Source organism: Chelonoidis abingdonii, chromosome 11 (genome assembly GCF_003597395.2).
Source record: "Chelonoidis abingdonii isolate Lonesome George chromosome 11, CheloAbing_2.0, whole genome shotgun sequence".
Taxonomy (NCBI): domain Eukaryota; kingdom Metazoa; phylum Chordata; order Testudines; family Testudinidae; genus Chelonoidis; species Chelonoidis abingdonii.
Window position 1 is genome coordinate 32203443 of NC_133779.1, and position 18471 is coordinate 32221913.

Consider the following 18471-nt stretch of genomic DNA (forward strand, 5'->3'; position numbering starts at 1 on the left):
ATGGCGGGTGGCCAGAGAGGTCCCGAGCCACAGCAAGACAAAGAGCAGTTGACACCATCCAAGCAAACTAGAATATATTAATATTTACATATCTGGTATCAGACTTTCTAGGAAGAAGACAGAGATAGAGGAAGTGGTGGAGAAACAGAGGGCTGGTTTATCACTGCTTGGGCTTCCCTTCACAATGAACTGCCCCTTCCCCCGGTTAAGAATTCCCAGGCTTAATGTGAATGCTACTGACAGTGTGTGATCGGAGAATGGTTCCAGGGCTCCCATGGCCATGCTGGAACCAAGGCTGGGGACCAAGCCAGCCATGGTGCAGCAGGCCCTTTTCACCAATGAAAATGTCTCTCCATAAGGAAGTGGGGTTTCTGCTGGACTCAAGATGGGCGTGGGCACCAGGAAGCGTATGGTGGGAGGAGGAAACCGCTAGCATTCACCCTCCTGGCTTGAATTAAACACAAGACCAAACGAGCCCACTTAGGCTAACAAAAGGATGGCGCAGAAGGAAACCAACCCCCGACACTGGTTATATGGCCTCAACCTGCTGGAGACCAGATGCTGGTCTCAGAAGCACCCATGTATATCCAGAATGACTCCAGCGGAGATATTCCAGCTTTCTGCACTGACAAGAACACAGCTGCTCTGCGTTGACAGCCTGGCCCTGATTCAGTGCCATGTTACCTTGGCACGTACCTAGAGCGCCTCTACTGAAACCAAAACAAGACTTGGAATTTGCCATGAAGTCAGCAGTGCTACTTGGGATTGATGCTCCAGGCTGGATCCTCCAGCCCAGTAGCTAGCCCGGCGTGTCTGCACTGAAGTCAATGGAGCTACTCCGGATTTGCAGAGCGGATCAGATTCACCAATGCGTTACTCCAGTTTTATGCACTAGCTCCATGCAGATCAACGGAGTTACACCAGAGTAAGACTGGAGAGGGCGGCACTAGTGAATGAGGATCTCTATCTCCACTGTAGTTACTCTGGATTTACACCAGTGTTACAGAGCCCAGAATTTAGCCCTTGAATTCTTTCCTCATGGTACCTTCTGCAGGGAATGCTGCTAGGACAAGGAGGGGAGAAACTGATTTGGCTGGATCCAGGTAGAAAAATTAAAAATCTTTATCCTCAGCTGGTGTGAATGGGCCAGGCCACGTGGATTTCAGGATTGCTTTACAGCAGCTCAGGTCTGGCCCGGTGAATTGAACTGCTTCTTGCACTTTTACTATAAAGTTGATGTTTAAGGGAACAATTTATCACGTGGGATAGTTTAAAAGTGGGGCAGAGGCATTTTAGTTGCTTTGTTCTCCGGGGGCTCATTTCGCTTCCTTTGGTTCTAGAATTCGGGGCTCGTTCAGTTTGTTCGGTCCTGTAAACAGCCCACAAACGAGCCACCTCCTAACGCTCCCATCCGAGAGCTCCCCTCAAAGCAGCAGTGGCAGCCTGATTCCTACCTAGGCTCCTAGCTGCTGAGAGGCCCGGGTGAAATTCACTCCTCTGCAGAGAGCCTGCCCAGCACCTATATACCAAGTCCTGCTCATCACAGGAATGCAAGTGGGATTTCAGTGACGCAGGGGTGTGGGGATGGCACACCGCACAGGAGTGAATTTCACACCCACCCCTGCCCCGAATCCTCTTTTCAAATCTAATCGAGGGCCAGATCCTGTGAGTTTCCAACATTCCTCTCCATCTAGGATCAGAACCTCAATCTGGGTCCCAGAGGTGCCCAAATTCAGCCCCTTTGATCCACATCTGGGAACTGGGGGGGGACCTGTATGGCTCAGAACGGTAGAAGTTCTTTAGCAGGCTGCTATAAGGCAATGGAGTGGCCCTGATTCACAACAGCTGAGGATTTGCCACTACCGCTGCACTCTGGGGAACAAGCAGTGAGCTGGGAGAGGTCGGCAGCTCAGTGTGATTTCCCACCAGATCCACCCACTTGAGAGAGAGGCTCACTGAATATCAGCGAGGCCTGGAGGGAGGACAGAGCTCTCTGAGATTTGCATGCAGGGAGGAGGAGGAGGAGGAGGATTGCTGGTCTGAGTTTTGCGCACAACCCTGATAAGAGAGAATCACACAATAAGGCAGAAGGTAAAGAGTGGGAGGGGCGGAAGGGAGTCATTGTCGTGTGAGCTTCAGTGGGGCTACAATCGGCCTTGCTCGGTAAGCAGCCAACAACTGCACATTGGTGAGTCTGAAACACGAGGCTAGCACTGGGCGTCCCGCCGGAGCGTTGAAAGCAGCCCCCGCCACTGAGCCCAGCATCCCACAAAGCCTGGGGAAGGGCAAGAGGCATTTGTGGGTTTTACTTTAACGTTCCTGGCTCAGGGGTGTAACGCTACGTTTGGCTGCAGCGTCCGCGAGCCACGAGCTCCTTATGCTGAACCAGCTGCCGCTGCTTCACGATTCTGTCGCGACACCAACCGCTGCTTAAGGGGAAGAGGGAAAACTCAGAGCTGTAATGGGACAGAATCCTTGTTCTGTGTCTGAGCCCAAATGGGAGCCTCAGTGGGCGAGGAGATGACGTTTGCTGCTGAGCAAGGTGCTGCAGTGACTCACCAATGCTCACAGCAGGCTCCTGTTTGCAAAGCCCGGGGCTGTCGCACAGACAGAACGGAAGGGCTGCTGAACTCCTCCACACCGTCAACTGTGTGCGCAGCCCTGCTGGAAGACAAGTCCAAAGCTCTTAACAGGGGGGCGGACGGGGTAGGTGCAGATCCCTTTTCTGGTTGAAAACGGGTTAAAAACACGTCAACTGAGCGACGGGTAGAGGAAAAGAAGTGGGGAGAAAGGAGCCACGGGGTTGCTGAGTCTCCTTGCCTCCTGGCAGGATCCCAGACACCTTGGGGGGAAGGGAAAGAGAGTGAGAGGAGTGCCACGCCACAAGGCTCAAGTACTCAATGCTCAGCTTCCTTCACAACTTTTGGATCTTCTCTGCCACAATAATGGGGTTCTCCTTGCGGATCTTCTCGGCTGCCTCCGCCTTGTAGTCATACGGGCAGCTATGCATGTCAGAGTACCGGTGGATGGCACAGAACAGGTTCCCGCAGCGGCAGTCGAAACCTGGATAGGCAAATTCCAGAGAGACAAAGCAGAGTTAATCATGAACTATCAGGACGGGGAGGTGACACAAACAGGGCGAGAGGGTTGGCTCTTAGCACACACTGATGACCCATTTATGCCTAAAAAAGATCAGATTAGGCACTAACTGCCTGCGAGTCCTCTGTGGATCATCCCCTCTCCTCTCTCATCCGGGGCAGCTCAGCTGCTGCCACGGAGCAGGCTTGGCCATCACTTCATTTGATTTCCTGTGACTAGGCCAGCTGTCGCAAACGGGTGGGAAAAGATTTTTAACGGGGCCTACTGCCCCTGCGCTCCCATATTCACCGGAGAGGAGGAGGGCTAGTGAACCAATCAGAAGCCAAGGTTGGAGGTCACAGCATGTCACTAGGCTTCCAATAAAGATCAAGCTTCCTGTTCTCACATTTCTGCTGACCAGGAGGCAGCTTTTTTGTGCCCCCATGGCAGGAGGAGTGGCTCAAAACACACCATGCCATGTTAGATTTACAGCACAACCCACTCAGCAAAGGACAAACCAAAGGCAGCAGCGGCACTAGAAGCATTTGAATAACCAAAGATAATGGACTATGAGAAAATGAGCCTGTTTTGGAAACCAGTTTGCTGAAGCTCAGATAGTTGAGGTTGTGCTGCATTTTGATGGATCTCGCTAGATACTAGGGAACAGCCTGGTTGCTACTTGGACATTTTAGGTTTGCTTTATCCACAGAACCGTGTTAGCTATAACTGTGTCCCACTCTGATCACTGGTCCCCTTGAAAACTTTCCAGAGAACTGGGTTTTATGGCTAATGTCTCTGGTGCCTTTGTATGGAGTCAACTACACATGTGAACTACCTAAGCCTTGGAAGTCTGTCGTTCAGTCGTTTAGCTTGCTCTTAGACAATGCTTTTCAAAGGTGTTTTAACCAGTATCATTATCCCAGTGTCCTAGATTGGGGAATCCAGCACAGGGCAGGAAAGTAATCTGCACCAGTTCAGCAGCCAAGCAAAACTCCGGTCTCCTAGCTCAGTTCAGCACTTTAACCACCGGACAATGCTGCAGCCTCTTTCTGGAAGCACCATGCTATGGAAGAATTTCCAAGAAACTGATGGGATGTATGAATTTATCCTCATGTGAGAATCCAAGGACACGAGTACTGACTTGCCTTACCCTACCCTAATACACAGAATTCTTGTGAGTTACCCAATATGTTTATTCCCATAAGAAGGGGTGGGGGTGGGGGGGTCAACTTTTTAAACATGTTGGGTTAAGAAAGCAGCTTCCCTTCCAAGACATCCGGTTGCCTACAGATCTGGAAAGCCTGCACAAAGAGTGTATTTTCCCTCCTCTGTGTACCTGGAGTGGACTTGCTAATAACATTTATATGATAGCGCCCAACGGCTGCAAATCGAGATCAGGGCTTCGTTGTGCCAGGCACTGCACAAACACCTCGGGCTTATCTTGCGCATGGGACCTTAATGCCGGTGAAAGCAAAGGCTCGTGTGTAAATTTCAAGTTGCTAATCACAATCTACAACTAGGTTAAAGAGAAGAGCGCTCTGCTCAAACAGCGTGACCGCCGCAGCTCTAGGGTTAACTTTTTCCAGGGAAAGATTAAATGGTGGAGTAATTTGAGGGGAGTACTGTTTTTGGTAAGGAAACGCAGCCAAGTTAATTGCTTAGTGAATTTTCTTGCCTGTAACATCTTAGAGGACCTGATTAATGCTGCTTGCCTGGAAGAACCCTGTTACTTTTTCACCATCAAGCTCCACAGGCTCATAACGAATAGTCTGATCTTGCTTTCACTGAACAGTCAGAGTCCAGTTGATTTTCAGCAGCAGGCAGGGGGCTGGGGGGATTTTCAAGTGCTCATTCCTGGCCTAACTTTGCCCCTGTTACTCTCAGTGGGGATTTGACCATTGACTTCAACAAAACTAGGCCAACACCAAGTGCTTTTGAAAAACCCAGCCTAGAGCATCAGTCCCATGTTATGCTGATCATGGTTATTACATTAGTGGCTAAGGACCAACCAAACAGGGAGCCCCAGTGGGCCAGGCGCTAGAAACCCAGAGTAGTAGACAGTCCCTGGGGTATGCTGGGAGTCGCTGATAGATGGGACCCCAGTCTGAACAAAAGACTGACTGACTATACCAGGGCTGAGAGGTAGAGGGCCTAGCCAGCTGGCAAGTCAAGCTCTCTCTTTCCAAGGAACGGCTGTATATTTAAGTGAAGGGAGTGCTAGGGAACGGTGCAGAACTGACAGCCCTGGAGAATGAAGAACCGGTAACAGCAGGGCAAGCCCTCCCTTTCCCTGCCCCTCTGACAATGTGTCTCACTGGACCTCAGACTCCTAGACCGGGGTAGGCAACCTATGGCACGTGTGCCAAAGGCGGCAGGAGAGCTAATTTTCAGTGGCACTCACACTGCCCAGGTCCTGGCCACCGGTCCGGGGGGCTCTGCATTTTAATTTAATTTTCAATGAGGCCCCTTAAACATTTCAAAAAACTTAATTTACTTTACATACAATGGTAGTTAATTATATATTATAGAATTACAGAAATGAGACCTTCTAAAAACATTAAGATGTATTACTGGCACATGAAACCTTAAATTAGAGTGAATAAATTACGACTTGGCACACCGCTTCTGAAAGGCTGCCGACCCCTGTCCTAGACTTTACAGCCAGAAGGGACCATCGTGATCATCTATTCTGACCTCCCGCACATCACAGGCTGCAGAACCTCACCCAGCCACTCCTGAATTGACCTCTGGCTGAGTTACTGACGTCCTCAAATCATGGCTTAAAGGCTTCAAGTTACAGAAAATTTACTGTTTAAACCTCCAAATGACCTGTGCCCCATGCTGCAGAAGGCAGTGAAAACCCCCCAGGGTCTCTGCCACAATGACCTGGGGGGAACTTCCTTCCTGACCCCAAATATGGCGCTCAGCTCAACCCCGAGCATGTGGGCGAGCCCCAGCAGCCAGACACCTGAGCAAGGATTCTCTGTAGTAATTCAGAGCCGTTCCCACCTAGTGTCCCATCACCAGCCGCTGGAGAGATTTGCGGCTGGCAGTCGCAGATCGGCTACACGCCATGGTAGGCAGACTCATCCTCCCATCCCCTTCAGAAACTTATCAAGCTCAGGCTTGAAGACAGTTAAGAGTTTTTGCCCCCACCACTCCCCTTGGAAGGCTGTTCCAGACCTGGACTCCCAGTGAATGAATTCCAAACATCCCTATTGCAAAACAAACGTGTAGATACTGTGACAGGGTCAGGCCAGACGGATATAGGAGAGTGTTCCTTTGGAGTACTGGGACATGACTGCTGAAAACCCCTCCTCCCTCCTAGGGAGAGGCCACTAAACCCACCACTCCTCAAAAACATTGAGAGAGCCGGTGGTCGTTGCCCAGAGGAACTCTGCCTGGATACATGAACAGATGGAGGATCGGAAATTGGCCCCACATCAGAAATAGGCCCCACATACAGGAGAGTGTTAGAAGGCAGATATATTAGTCTCAGAATTAAGTAGATCCCTTTAACCTGGGTAAGGTAATGGGCAGTTCCAGAACAAGCAGGAACTTGCTGGAACCAATTAAGGCAGGCAGGCAGGCTAATTAGGACACTTGGAGCCAATTGAGAAGAAACTGCTAGAATCAGTAAGGACAGGCTGGCTAATCAGGGCACCTGAGTTTAAAAAGGATCTCACTTCAGTTTGTAGCGTGCATGGGAGGAGCTGGGAGCAAGAGGCACTAGGAGCTGAGTGGGAAGGTGTATTGCTGGAGAATTGAAGAGTACAAGCATTATCAGACACCCAGCGGCAGGTCCAGTGGTGAGGATAAAGAAGGTGTTGGGAAGAGGCCATGGGGAAGTAGCCCAGGGAGTTGTAGCTGTGGCGCAGCTGTTCCAGGAGGCACTATAGACAGCTGCAGTCCACAGAGTCCTGGGCTGGAACCTGGAGTAGAGGGTGGGTTTGGGTTCCCCCCAAACCTCCCAACTCCTGATCAGACACGGGAGGAATTGACCTGGACTGTGGGTTCTGCCAGAGGGGAAGGTCTCTGGGCTGCTCCCTGACCCACATGGTAGATCTCTGAGGCAAACAAACATGCCAATAAGCGCAGGACCCACCAAGATAGAGGAGGAACTTTGTCATAATACATTCTTATATTACCCAAGCTTCCCTATAGCCGGTCTTAACTGAGTTCAGCTTGCGCTCAGGCCTTATCTGTCCTTCGCCACATCCACAAGCTGCATGAGGCTCACATTTCCTCAGTGGCCTCTCAGCATTAGGGAGAAAGTACAAAGGACTTAAAAAAATCCACACACATACTTGCCGCCTCCTCTGGCAAGCCAGGGGTCTAGCGCGTCACTTTAGCTTTCCCCTGAAATACACAGACCAAGGTTTTCAGGAGTGACTAGAGATTTTAGGTACCGCCATTTCTGAGGGTCCAACTTGTGAGATCTTAAAAGGGCCTGATTTTCAGAGCGTGGGTATGAGGCCCTTTCTGAAGATCAGACCCTTTTAAAATGTCTCAAATAGGGTACCCAACTACCAAGGCACCCACAATCACCAGCTGTCCTCCCAATTCTGCAGAAAGCCAGCTCCATTGCCTATGCTTCTGCACGAAGCTTTGCCAAGCAGCAGCGGAGCGAAACTGAGAGGTGCCACTCAACTTGCTATTGGAATGCTCAGAGCAGCAAGGAAACAAATGAGAATTGTGTCACTTGCACTCTGCCACTGCTTAGGAAAGCTAAGGCTGTGGGTTCAGTATTGTTCAAAGGACAGTGTCCTGCTGACCAATTTGCCCACATTTCTCATGATACCAACACATCCCTCGGAAATTTCACCTCTAAATACTGACCCACCCCAACTCTGCTTATCTTGTGAAATCAGAGAAGATCACAGAACCAGGCATTATGGCTGTATGCTTATGAAACCCTACAATAAAGTCTGAAAACCGATACCACCTCAGGGATTTAAAAATCAGCTTTCCCTAAAGTAGGCAGGTACCATTCTTGGCCACAGGTGGCTTTCCCCATTACATCTTACCAGTTAGCCCAATCTTCTTCCGGCAAGTAAAACAGCGATTCTTTTTCTGTTTGGGTTTTTCTGAAGTCTTCTCACCCTCAACAGAGTTCTGGGATATTTCAAGGAGGGTCTCTGGAACAAAGAGGGGAGGGGAGAATTTCCTTACCTCCCTTCCACACCAGGGAACATTTTTATGTACTGTTTTTGTTACACTAGCACCTAGAGGCCCTACTGGAGATTGGCACCCCACTGTGCTAGGAGCTGTACATAGGTACAGCGAGATAAAATACCCGGCCTAAAGAACTTACCATCTAGACAACACAGAAAGGGGAGAGAGATTATCTCCATTTTACAGGCGAAGAATTGAGGCAAAGAGATCACATGACTTGTCTGAGATCCAGATCTCTTGAGTCCCAGTTCAGGGCTTTAGCTTAGTTAAATAAATGAATGGTCACACTTCCATAGCATGTTTCACCTGTAGATCTCACAATGCTTTACACACGTAAGTAAGCCCCACTATCCCATCTCTACTGGTGGGAACCCTGAGGCTCTAAGGGCCAGGTTTTCAAAGGTATTTAGAAATCGCTGGATTTCCAAAAGCACCTAAGCAGACTAGCACCTGTCTCCCATTGAGATCCATGGGAGTTCGGTGCCTAAGCAGCCTATGCACTTTGGAAACTCCCACTAGGAACCTATCTGCATCTTCAGGTATCTAAACACCTTAGAAAATCTAGCCCTAGAAGACGAAGGCTACGTCTACACTGTAGCTGGGGATGTGATCTGTGGCTTGTGCAGACGTACCCACGCTAGCTTTAACTTCGTTAGCTCACTGAAAACAGCCACAAGGATGCAGTGGCGTGAACTTCAGTACAGGCAGCACAAGCAAGTACACACCCCAAGGGTAGGGACGACTTGTGCAGCCCACGCTGCCACATACTTAAGTCTGCTCATCTAGCAAACTAGCTAAAGTGCAGCTAGTGCAGGTGCATCTACATGAACGGCAAATCATCCCCCGCCCCCCCGCTGCAGTGCAGACCTACCTTCAGCAGTGACTTGCTGATGATCATGCAATGAGTCAGTGGCCAGGAACAGAAGCCAGGTCTCTCAAGTCCCTGCCCAGTGCTTTTTCCATCAGATTAGGCTACCTCTGTCTTTGCGCCACTTGCCAGAAACCACCACCAGCCTCACCTACTCTTTCCAAGTTCTTGCCCTGCGCTCATAAGAAAAGGACTCCTGTCACCATACTCGAGCCAATTCTGGCAGCAGGATTTACTTCCTTTAATGGCCATCAACACTCCATTTTCAAAAAAAGTGTTTGTACAGGAACAAATGGGTGGTGTGGGTTAAATAACTGTAGCTTCAGACTGCAGGAGAGCATCTCCATGGCAAAGTGTGGCGCCGTTATGGCTCCAAATCAACTGTAACGGATCAACCAGAAGCTGCTCCCTACTTAGCACTGACACTTGCACTTCTCCACTGTACAAACATCTCTGTGAGGCATGCGGGTATTAATGTGGCCATTTCACAGATCAGTAAAGTGAGGAACGCAACAGAGCAAGTCACCAGTATAGCCAGAAATAGAACCCAGGAGTCCTATTTCCTAGTCCTCTGCCATTAACCTGCTCTGGATCGATCGCCACTTGTCCCCCGAGAAAGGCAGAACAGAACCGCAGCATGCAGCCACCTAGAGGAGCACACCAGGCAGTGGGTTGCTTCCAGGTGTTCTGACATTTAAAAAGACAGAAATCATGGAAGATTATCTGGCTGCCAGGTATTTGAAGGTTGGTGGCTAGTCAGTTCTCAGCCCATAGAGCGATCTATTAGGCTTTGTCCTCAGGCAATAAGGAAACTACCTTTCCAATGCCTTCCCCTAGATCTTAGCTACAGATCATACATGTGTGATTCTTCCCTGTGTTCCTGGCTAGTATTCTATTTGCTGCTTAAAAGTGGATTGTCATTTATACTCGTGCCAAGTCTTAATCAGCTAACTACCTGATGAAGAAGATGCTGATGAGGTTTCGTCTGTGCTAATGTATCCAACTGTCTCGCTGCTGGTTTCCTCTCTGGATATGCTCATGGCCGTCATCTGATGGGTCACAGGAGTCTGAGTCCTGGGAGCATTAACAACAAACAAACAGAAATATTTTCCTCAGATGAGCAGTTATGCGAGATGCATCTTCAGCCCACAAAATTAACTTCATTACGTTCACAGAAAGCACAGCGGCACGGTAGGTCAACCATTTACCCTCTCTTCTCTGGAGACTTGGGATCACGTTTCTCTTAGGACTCAAATGGAATGAATTTGTGATGATCTCAGCCTCCCTCCTCCCTGCTACATCCCAAAGCCATGGACATGATTCACGGTCCATAGAGAGAGATCCAGGACTGGAACAGCTACTGGTGAGGACTGCATGGCTATGACAGAGCTGAGCGAGAATAGCAGGGGTGGCGTGAGTTATGAAGCAGCTGGGACAAACTGGGATTTGAATACAGCATGTGTTTTGGATTCCAGCTAGGGTGCACTGGCAGAGCTGTGAGCATACAAACTTGTATTTACTATATTTGTAAGTTGTATTTACAACTTTTATCTACTACAGCTTAGCATTCTAGGTCAGAAATCCACCTGATTTTTCTCCCTCAAAGACTCTAAGCCCTGGATTTTTTTTCCTTCCATTTATTAAAGTCTGTTTCAGACACATCTGTATCATTGGTTTTGAATTTAATACTATGTGGAGCCTTTGAAAGCTATGAGCAGAATTCAACCCAGGGTGAAGAGCACTGGGCCATCAATGGAATTATAGTGGGGATGGATTTGATCCAGTGGGTTTTTTATTCCAGCTAGAAAAGAGGCAAGGTCAGTTTCTCTCTTTCATCAACAGCTGCTTCCAATCAGAAGCCGGGTTGGCCACCCCTGCATTCAGCCGCTGAAGTGAACATACCCAGGCAGTCAGCTCCCTCAATCAAGTTAAGGACAGGACTCTGCTGAACTTTACAGCAATGTACTGGAGAAAATAGGTCTGAGTCTTCTGTCTCATTCCAGCCCTCTGGGGGTTTTCTAGAACGCCCATCACCCTTGCATCCAGGTGCTGCACTGGTAAATTAGCTATACATAGGGAGATCTATTGTGGACTTCACAAAGTATTCTATTCTTCTCATTCACAGCATTTTTACACCAATATAGTTCCACTGACTTCAATGTAATTACTCTTTACACCAGCCTGAGAGGGGAATCAGGCCCTGTGGCTTGTCTGTACAGCCAGGATGCTCCTCTGAAATGAAGCAGGCGGAGAGGAAAAGGATCAGACAGGGTTAACCTCAGCAAAGATCCAAGCAGCAGGGGGCAGTGGGGTGGAAGGACACTCACAGGTGTATGCCTTTTCATACCAGACCCCACATGTCAGCTAGTCATCTTTGGGGCACTAGAAGTTTAGAGGCTGGCCCTGCTGTCAGAAAGGTGAACTCTGAGTCAGTGACCTCTTTAGACCTAGACTGTTTTACAAAAGCTAATCAGCTGCAAGGCAGAGAATAAAAGCCTCTCTCCTGGTCCCGCAGCTATTGCTGGTAGATCTGCATAGAGTTTCTTGCCCTTACCTGTTTTTAACATCTTCAGGCGTCGGGTCTCCCTCTGTGCCTTGTCCTGGGATGGAATCTGAAGCCGCGGGGCTGTTGCTGGGACCACTTGCTGCTAAGACAAAACCCCACACTCTCAGTGAACTCTCAGAAACATTAGCAAGCTGCACAGGCGTTAACCAGTAGCCAAAGGGACAGCAGGTAAGGCTCAGGAATGAATTCCTGATTCACTTGGTGTCCTTCAGACCCAGGATCACATAACCCTTCTCACTAACTCAAGTGGTTTTTGCCACAAGAGCCAAAGGGATCATCCATGGAGGTTTTGGCTGCTCCTCAGGCTTTAACGGATGAAGAGAACCTACCCTCAAAGGTTCAGAGTGCAAATCGCCCTCAACTCCCATTGGCGTCAATGGAAGGCTGTTCAGCTCCCCACAGGACTCTTCTTTGAGAGTCCGCCTCTCAGTTTCTTGGTACTGAGAAACCAAGCTGCCCCATTCTCCACCTCAAGACAGACATGACCTTTGAAAGGGCCCTTAAAGGGACACTGCAGGCACCTACGTTATCTAAAACCCAAATGTTATTTTGCCACTGCTTAAAGGCAAAGGACCAGATTCTCAGCTGCTGTAAACCAGTGTCGTTCCACTGGCTACAAAAGAAACAATGATTTATACCGGCTGAGGATCTAAACCAAACACTTTAGTGAATTCTCTAATCCTCCTTAAGGAATAACAACCTCCTTAGTGTACCGTCCCCTGCAGTGAAATCAAGTACAGCATTGCTATGCTGGGGATAAAAATATATAAGGGATTTATCAGGCATCTCTCACGTTGCCATCTAGGTACCTGTACACTCAGTGTCTGCACAAGTCCACAGCAGGGGTGAATCCTGCTAACGATGGGAAGAGCAGAGTTTGTCTTCACAGCTGCCTCTCTGTTCAATCACACGTCTAATGTGTTTAGTAGCAAGGATCAGATCCTTAATTTCACTGCTCTGGCTTGTCGGCACTATTGAGATGAGAAAACTAGACAACCCAAGTGGCCAGTTTCATCCCTGGTGCCATTTCACTGACTTCAGTGGGTTTGCACCAGGGATGAATCTGGCCTGGTGTCTCTGGTGGTAACTGGGGAGCTCTGAACAGCATGGAGTCTCACTGTCAGGACATGCGACGTACTGGAGTGTGACGCATGGAAGCCATGTCTAACAAACAACGGGGATCAGGTAGTGCAGGGATTGTGGGATCCTGGCTTATATGCCGAGCCAGAGACCTCTCAGATCGGCTGAGAGGCAGCGCTACATTTCATCCGTTCTGTCCTGGCTTCATAAAATATCACGCACCCAGACTTCCAATCAATGGACTTTCCTCTACCTGGGGGGCTTATCCGGCCACTGCTCTGCTGCCTCTGTAGATACTCTTTATAGCAAACTGAGCACATCCCATTGGTCCGGGGGCTGCCGTAGAATCCACAGCCGGTGGTACACAGCATAGGCACCTGTGTTTGATTAGTCTCCTGGGCCATTGTCTCTCCTCCAACTATAAAGCAGGAACAAGAAAGACACAGCAGTTACATATCCACGGGACATTTCCTTGTACATCATGGCTGACCTGGAAGGAAATGCACAAAGGACCCCAAGAGAGGCATGATCTTGTGAATATGGGTTGCAGGGTTGGCAAGGGCACCGATCTAGCAAACACCTGTGCATGAGCGTAGGAGAGTAAAATTGCACAAGTGGCCTACTCCTGCATCAATCATGTCAAAAGAAGCAGGATTATAAGTAGTCCCTACTCACACAAGTAGGCCTACTAAAGTCACTGGTTACCTGCATGAGTAAGGACTACTTGTGTGAGTAAGGGCTGCATGATCAGGTCCCAAATATCAATCAAAAATTTCCTTATGATGTGTTAGCAGCTCCCTCGATCTCTAAATCAAAGCATTTAAATGGACCACACTTGGGTGGATTAGTTACATTTTGCACTTTTACAGTTTTCATTTTCATTTATAACAAGTTTTCCTTTCTGGTTCTCAGGCACTAGCCCAAGGCTGTGATATCTAACCTAGAAAATATTGAAAGAGAATGTTTAAATCCAAACAAATATCTGTGTTCTCTGATCAGCTGCTTTGAACCCTGATGGGAGCGGGCTATGAATGTAAATAAGAGAGAATGCCTATTACTAGGTTTTGTAAAACCCTTAACACACACAATTTTTGGCCAGTCTTGTGTTGTTTTTAAAACTCACCCTCAATTTATTTTCACACCTGTGCAGTTTTACTTTCAAACGTGCTGCATTATTTATGTTCCCACTGAATTATTTTAAGCAAAAACCATAAGCAACAGCTCCCAGTAGTAAAATGCAGTGAGATGGAAAGAGATGAAAAACATAGGACACAACCTATAGCACAGATTATAAATTATTCCTATTGCGTGGGCGAGATTCTGCGTCTGTTATGCTGTTGTAAATCTGTAATAAATTCACTGATCTCAGGGTCGTTATTCTAGGTTTACACTGGTTAAAGGGCAGCTCAGAATCTGGCCCCAAGCTACTCAGAATCTGGTCCCAAGCTACTCACAGTACAATAAAATAATAGTGATCCAGTGGAAGCAAAGCCTTTAAAAATTCCAACAGGAAATTCCACTCTGCCCTTGCCAAAGCTTTCAGAGACAGGCAGGCAGCAACTTTCTCCAAGCCCACAGATGTCCCTCCATGTGAAGAGGGCATGTTAGAACTCTGTAGGTTTAGGGGTGGATCAGCTGGTGGGAGGGGAGCAGAGCACTGTCCTTAGCAAGCATGTGGCATTTCTTCAACACGCCCCCACAGAAGTTACTGCTGCTTCATTCAGCTTGATGAAAAGATCCCAGGAGCCCTGAAAGAGCCCTGTGCCTGCAAAACCATCCCCTGGAGGGAACAAGCACTGGGAACAAGGAACATTTCCCCTCCTGTGAGGTTTGTGAGGTTTTCCGTAGGAGGGGAATGATTCAGCTCTTACTAGCTCACTCTTTGTCCGTAGATGGGTGATTAGAGTTTCTTTAATACTACCCTGCAGCTTCCTTTAACACAGCACTGATTGGTATTCCCCATGCCCTGCAGGCTACGCTTCCCATCAAACACATGTAAACATGTTCAGATAAACCTCCTCCACACTTGACTATCTAGATGTTGCCCCGTGAATGAGATTAACTCAACTCACCCTGGGAATACTGTAGCAAAGCCCTGGAATGTGAGGACCTGGATGTAACAGTCCTTTTCACCCTCATTTTTTAAAGAGGCCTCTAATTTTGGGCACCCCGACAACAGCTGCCCCTTTTGAATATAAAATCTTTTTGTCCAGCGGTACTTGGGGGAATTACACAGAAGTGACAATGACAACAGCACAGTACTCATGCTATGAAAGCAGATCAAATGCAAAAAAATGAAGTAGCAGGATCCAAATGGAGGGTCCCACTGAGGAGCCAAATGTGCTCAAAGCAGGAAACAGCACTGCAACAGAAGTGTGTTAACAAGTAGAGAATGTTGGCATGGATTTGGAGAGAGGAGCAAATTTCCCAGTCACCTCACCTCATCCTGGCACGATGTTGCTATCCCTGAAAGCAGGTCTAATTCTCTCCCCTCATTGCCATCATACCCCACCTTGTCCTGAGCCAGCAGCTTTTTGCAAAGAGGCCTGGGGAGGCTCCTGTGCTGCTGTCACTAAGGAAGGGGTTGGTACACTAAAAGCATCACTCCCTAGCAGAGGTCAGGGTCCAGTCATCAGAATGAACCTGACCCACTGCCCAGCTTGCTGGTGCTTCTCTCCCACGCTGGTGCCTGGATTAAACGTACCCCACCCAAAGAACTGGGCCCTTTCTCATATTCCAGTACCCAGCCTTTAGAAGAAGTCACCTTAGCTCAAGAACTGCTCCAGTTGTTGCTTCCTGTCTGGGGCAGACGTCACCCCCCACGAGCTGCCTGCTGGCAGGGAGAACAGGGCAACAAAAATCCAACCTAAAAATAAGGGATGAAAGTTAATGTCACAAAGCTCTTCTACGGATAAAAATTGCAGCGTGTGGGCATGCGTGTAGGGCAGGCGGAGAGCAGAGATCAGTACTTTAATCTGCAGATCCAGAGTTTATTCCCCACAGCCTACTCACATGGCTCTGAGTCTATGACGACTTTGTAGCGCTCTGGGGCACATAGTGCATTTTGTTCTGGGTTGTGTAACACACAGCGTACGTTTATGGGGCTATGGAAACGCTTGGTGGCGACGGGGGCGTGGAGGCATCAACACTGCTCAGCAAACAGAAGAGGAACTGGGGGTGGCGGGGGGTTGTACTTTTTTAAGCCAATCCATCAGTGGGGAGGTTAAAATGGCCCCATTTAAAGGAGTTGATTAAGGATGTCAGTTTATTTTCATTCACAAGTTCCCTCAAACTTTTGGGGAGAGATGCATGGCCCAGTGGTAAAGGCAAAGCAAAGGGGAGTGAGAACAAGGGAGTTCTAGTCACAGATGGGGCAGTAAAGCATGGCCTTGTAATGAAAGCAGCAGGGAGTGGGAGCCAGGCCTTTTATTACCAGGGCAGGGTGCGTGTAAGCTAGTAGTTAAGGCAGGGGGCTATTCCTGGCTCTAGCAGTGTGGTCAAGCCAGGCTGTGGGCACCAATGGGGGGGGTCATTACTCTGCCCTCCAGGTTCCTCCCCAGCCTCACCCCGGGCCGTCTGCAAAACAATCCACCTGGCAACCTCCCTGCCCCCTAACTGACAGGTCCCTCCACCAATCGCGCCGCTAGCCTCGACCCAAAGCCGCCCCCCCGCCCCATGGCAGTCATCGCCTGCACGCCGGTGGGCGGGACGAAATGGCTCCGCTCGCCCCGCAGCCGGGGGCGGCCTTCTTTCAAATAGAGCCCGAGGCTTTACGGCCTGCACTGGTTTTGTGGCTACGCTCCGGCTTAGGGCCACGCAAGCCCCCCCACTACCTTAATATGTGTGTGGGGGGGTCTCATCCGGCCCTAATTCCAGCCCCCGCCTTGGGTCCTCCCCGGGACCAGGGGCTTCAGGCACCTGCCCCCCACTGCCCTGCGAGCCCCCGGCCGAGGGGCTTCGGGGATCCCCCCGTTCCCCAGGCCCTGGGACCCTCCCCGCCTAGCACCGCCGCTCTGGGGGCACCCCCAGCCCTGCGCCCCCTCCCTGCCTGTGACCCGCGGGCTTAGGGGCTTCAGGCCCCTCCTGTCCCACGTCACCTGGGACCCCCGGGCCTCGGGGCTTTAGGCACCTCCCCGCATTGCCCCAGGCCCCGCGACCGGCCCCGCGATCCCTCCGGGCCCGGCCGCGCGCACTCACCCGCCGCGCCGGCCAGCCGGACCCAGGGCGCCGTCGCTACGTAGCGGGAGCGGGCCCGGCCCCAGGGGCGGCTGCTTGCGTCCCAGACACGTCCGGCCGGGGGGGTGGCGCCCGACCCCGGCACAGGCGGTCACACGCAGGGGCGGCTGCCGGCCAGCTCGGCCCACGCCGGGGAAGGCGTTAGGCTGGGGGCGGCCGGGAAGGAAACATGCGATTGGTAGAGAGCAGCCCCCGAACCCGCCCCTGGCTCCCTTCCTCCGCCGTGGGGAGGGGGTGTGAGACACTCCAGCCGGTGGGGTGGGGCGTGGGGGGGCTATGAGACCCCCACCATGGGGGAGATATGAGGGGGGGTGACACCCCCAGCCAGTGTGTGGGGAGAGGGGGACTTCTGCGACCCCCGCCATGGGGGGAGATATTTGAGACACCCCCAGCCAGTGGGGAGAGGGGGATCTGCGACCCCCGCCATGGGGGGATATGAGCACCCCCCAGCCAGTGGGGAGGAGGGATCTGCGACCCCCGCCCATGGGGGGGATATGAGACACCCCCCAGCCCAGTGGGGAGAGGGGGGGCCTTGTGACCCCCGCCATGGGGGGGATATGAGACACCCCCAGCCGGTGGGAGAAGAGGGGGATCTGCGACCCCCGCCATGGGTGGGGCATATGAGAACCCCCCTAGCCAGTGGGGAGAGGGGGATCTGCGACCCCCGCCATGGGGGTCGGATATGGAGACACCCCCCAGCCGGTTAGGGGAGAGGGGGATCTGCGACCCCCGCCATGTCGGGGGGATATGAGACACCCCCCAGCTTAGTGGGGAGAGGGGGGGCCTGTGACCCCGCGCCATTGGGGCCAGAGATATATGAGACACCCCCAGCCAGTGGGGAGAGGGGGATCTGCGAGACCCCCGCCATGGGGGGGATATGAGACACCCCCCAGCCGGTGGGGAGAGGGGGATTCTGCGACCCCCGCCATGGGGGGGATATAGAGGTACACCCCCCAGCCGGTGGGGACCCAGAGGGGGATCTGCGACCCCCCGCCATGGGGGGGATATGAGACACCCCCCAGCCAGTGGGGAGAGGAGGGGGCCTGTGACCCCGCCACATGGGGGGAGATATGAGACACTCCCAGCCAGTGGGGAGAGGGGGGCCTGGTGACCCCCGCCCATGGGGGGAGATATGAGACACCCCCGAGCCAGGTGGGGAGAGGGGATCTGCGACCCCTGCCCATGGGGGAGATTTATGAGGGACACCCCCCATGCCGGTGGGAGAGGGGGGGCCTTGTGACCCCCGCCATGGGGGGAGATATGAGACACCCCCCAGCCGGTGGGGAGAGGGGGGGCCTGTGACCCCCGCCATGGGGGGAGATATGAGACACCCCCCAGCCAGTGGGGAGAGGGGGGGGCCTGTGACCCCCACCATGGGGGAGATATGAGACACCCCCCAGCCAGTGGGGAGAGGGGGATCTGCGACCCCCGCCATGGGGGGGATATGAGACACCCCCCAGCCGGTGGG

General features: G+C 51.3%; 1 protein-coding gene across 2 annotated transcripts; it reads right to left on the reverse strand.

Annotated features, from left to right (window-relative positions):
• Positions 1 to 57: 57 nt before the first annotated feature.
• LOC116829430 (AN1-type zinc finger protein 5-like) lies at positions 58 to 17161 on the reverse strand. Of its 2 annotated transcripts, none has more exons than XM_075070853.1 (7): positions 16965 to 17161; positions 15532 to 15633; positions 13021 to 13185; positions 11676 to 11766; positions 10077 to 10195; positions 8106 to 8216; positions 58 to 3063 (listed from the first exon to the last, which is right to left on the reverse strand). In XM_075070853.1, exons 3-7 carry the CDS (start codon positions 13169 to 13171, stop codon positions 2915 to 2917), a joined length of 621 nt encoding a protein of 206 aa, XP_074926954.1. In that variant the 5' UTR covers positions 13172 to 13185; positions 15532 to 15633; positions 16965 to 17161; the 3' UTR covers positions 58 to 2914. The 2 variants fall into 2 exon arrangements, with proteins under 2 accessions (XP_074926954.1, XP_074926953.1); XM_075070852.1 differs by having other exon boundaries at positions 11676 to 11769; positions 16965 to 17138.
• Between the last annotated feature and the right edge of the window lie 1310 nt (positions 17162 to 18471).

Bases quoted from the DNA above. Each gene is read 5' to 3' on its own strand.
- LOC116829430 (XM_075070852.1), bottom strand. From the start codon at position 13,171: ATGGCCCAGGAGACTAATCAAACACAGGTGCCTATGCTGTGTACCACC. The intron at 10,196-11,675 runs GTAAGGGCAAGA...TAATGCTCCCAG, and splicing joins CCTGAAGATGTTAAAAACAG to GACTCAGACTCCTGTGACCC. The intron at 3,064-8,105 runs GTAAGATGTAAT...TTGCCTATCCAG, and splicing joins GAAGAAGATTGGGCTAACTG to GTTTCGACTGCCGCTGCGGG.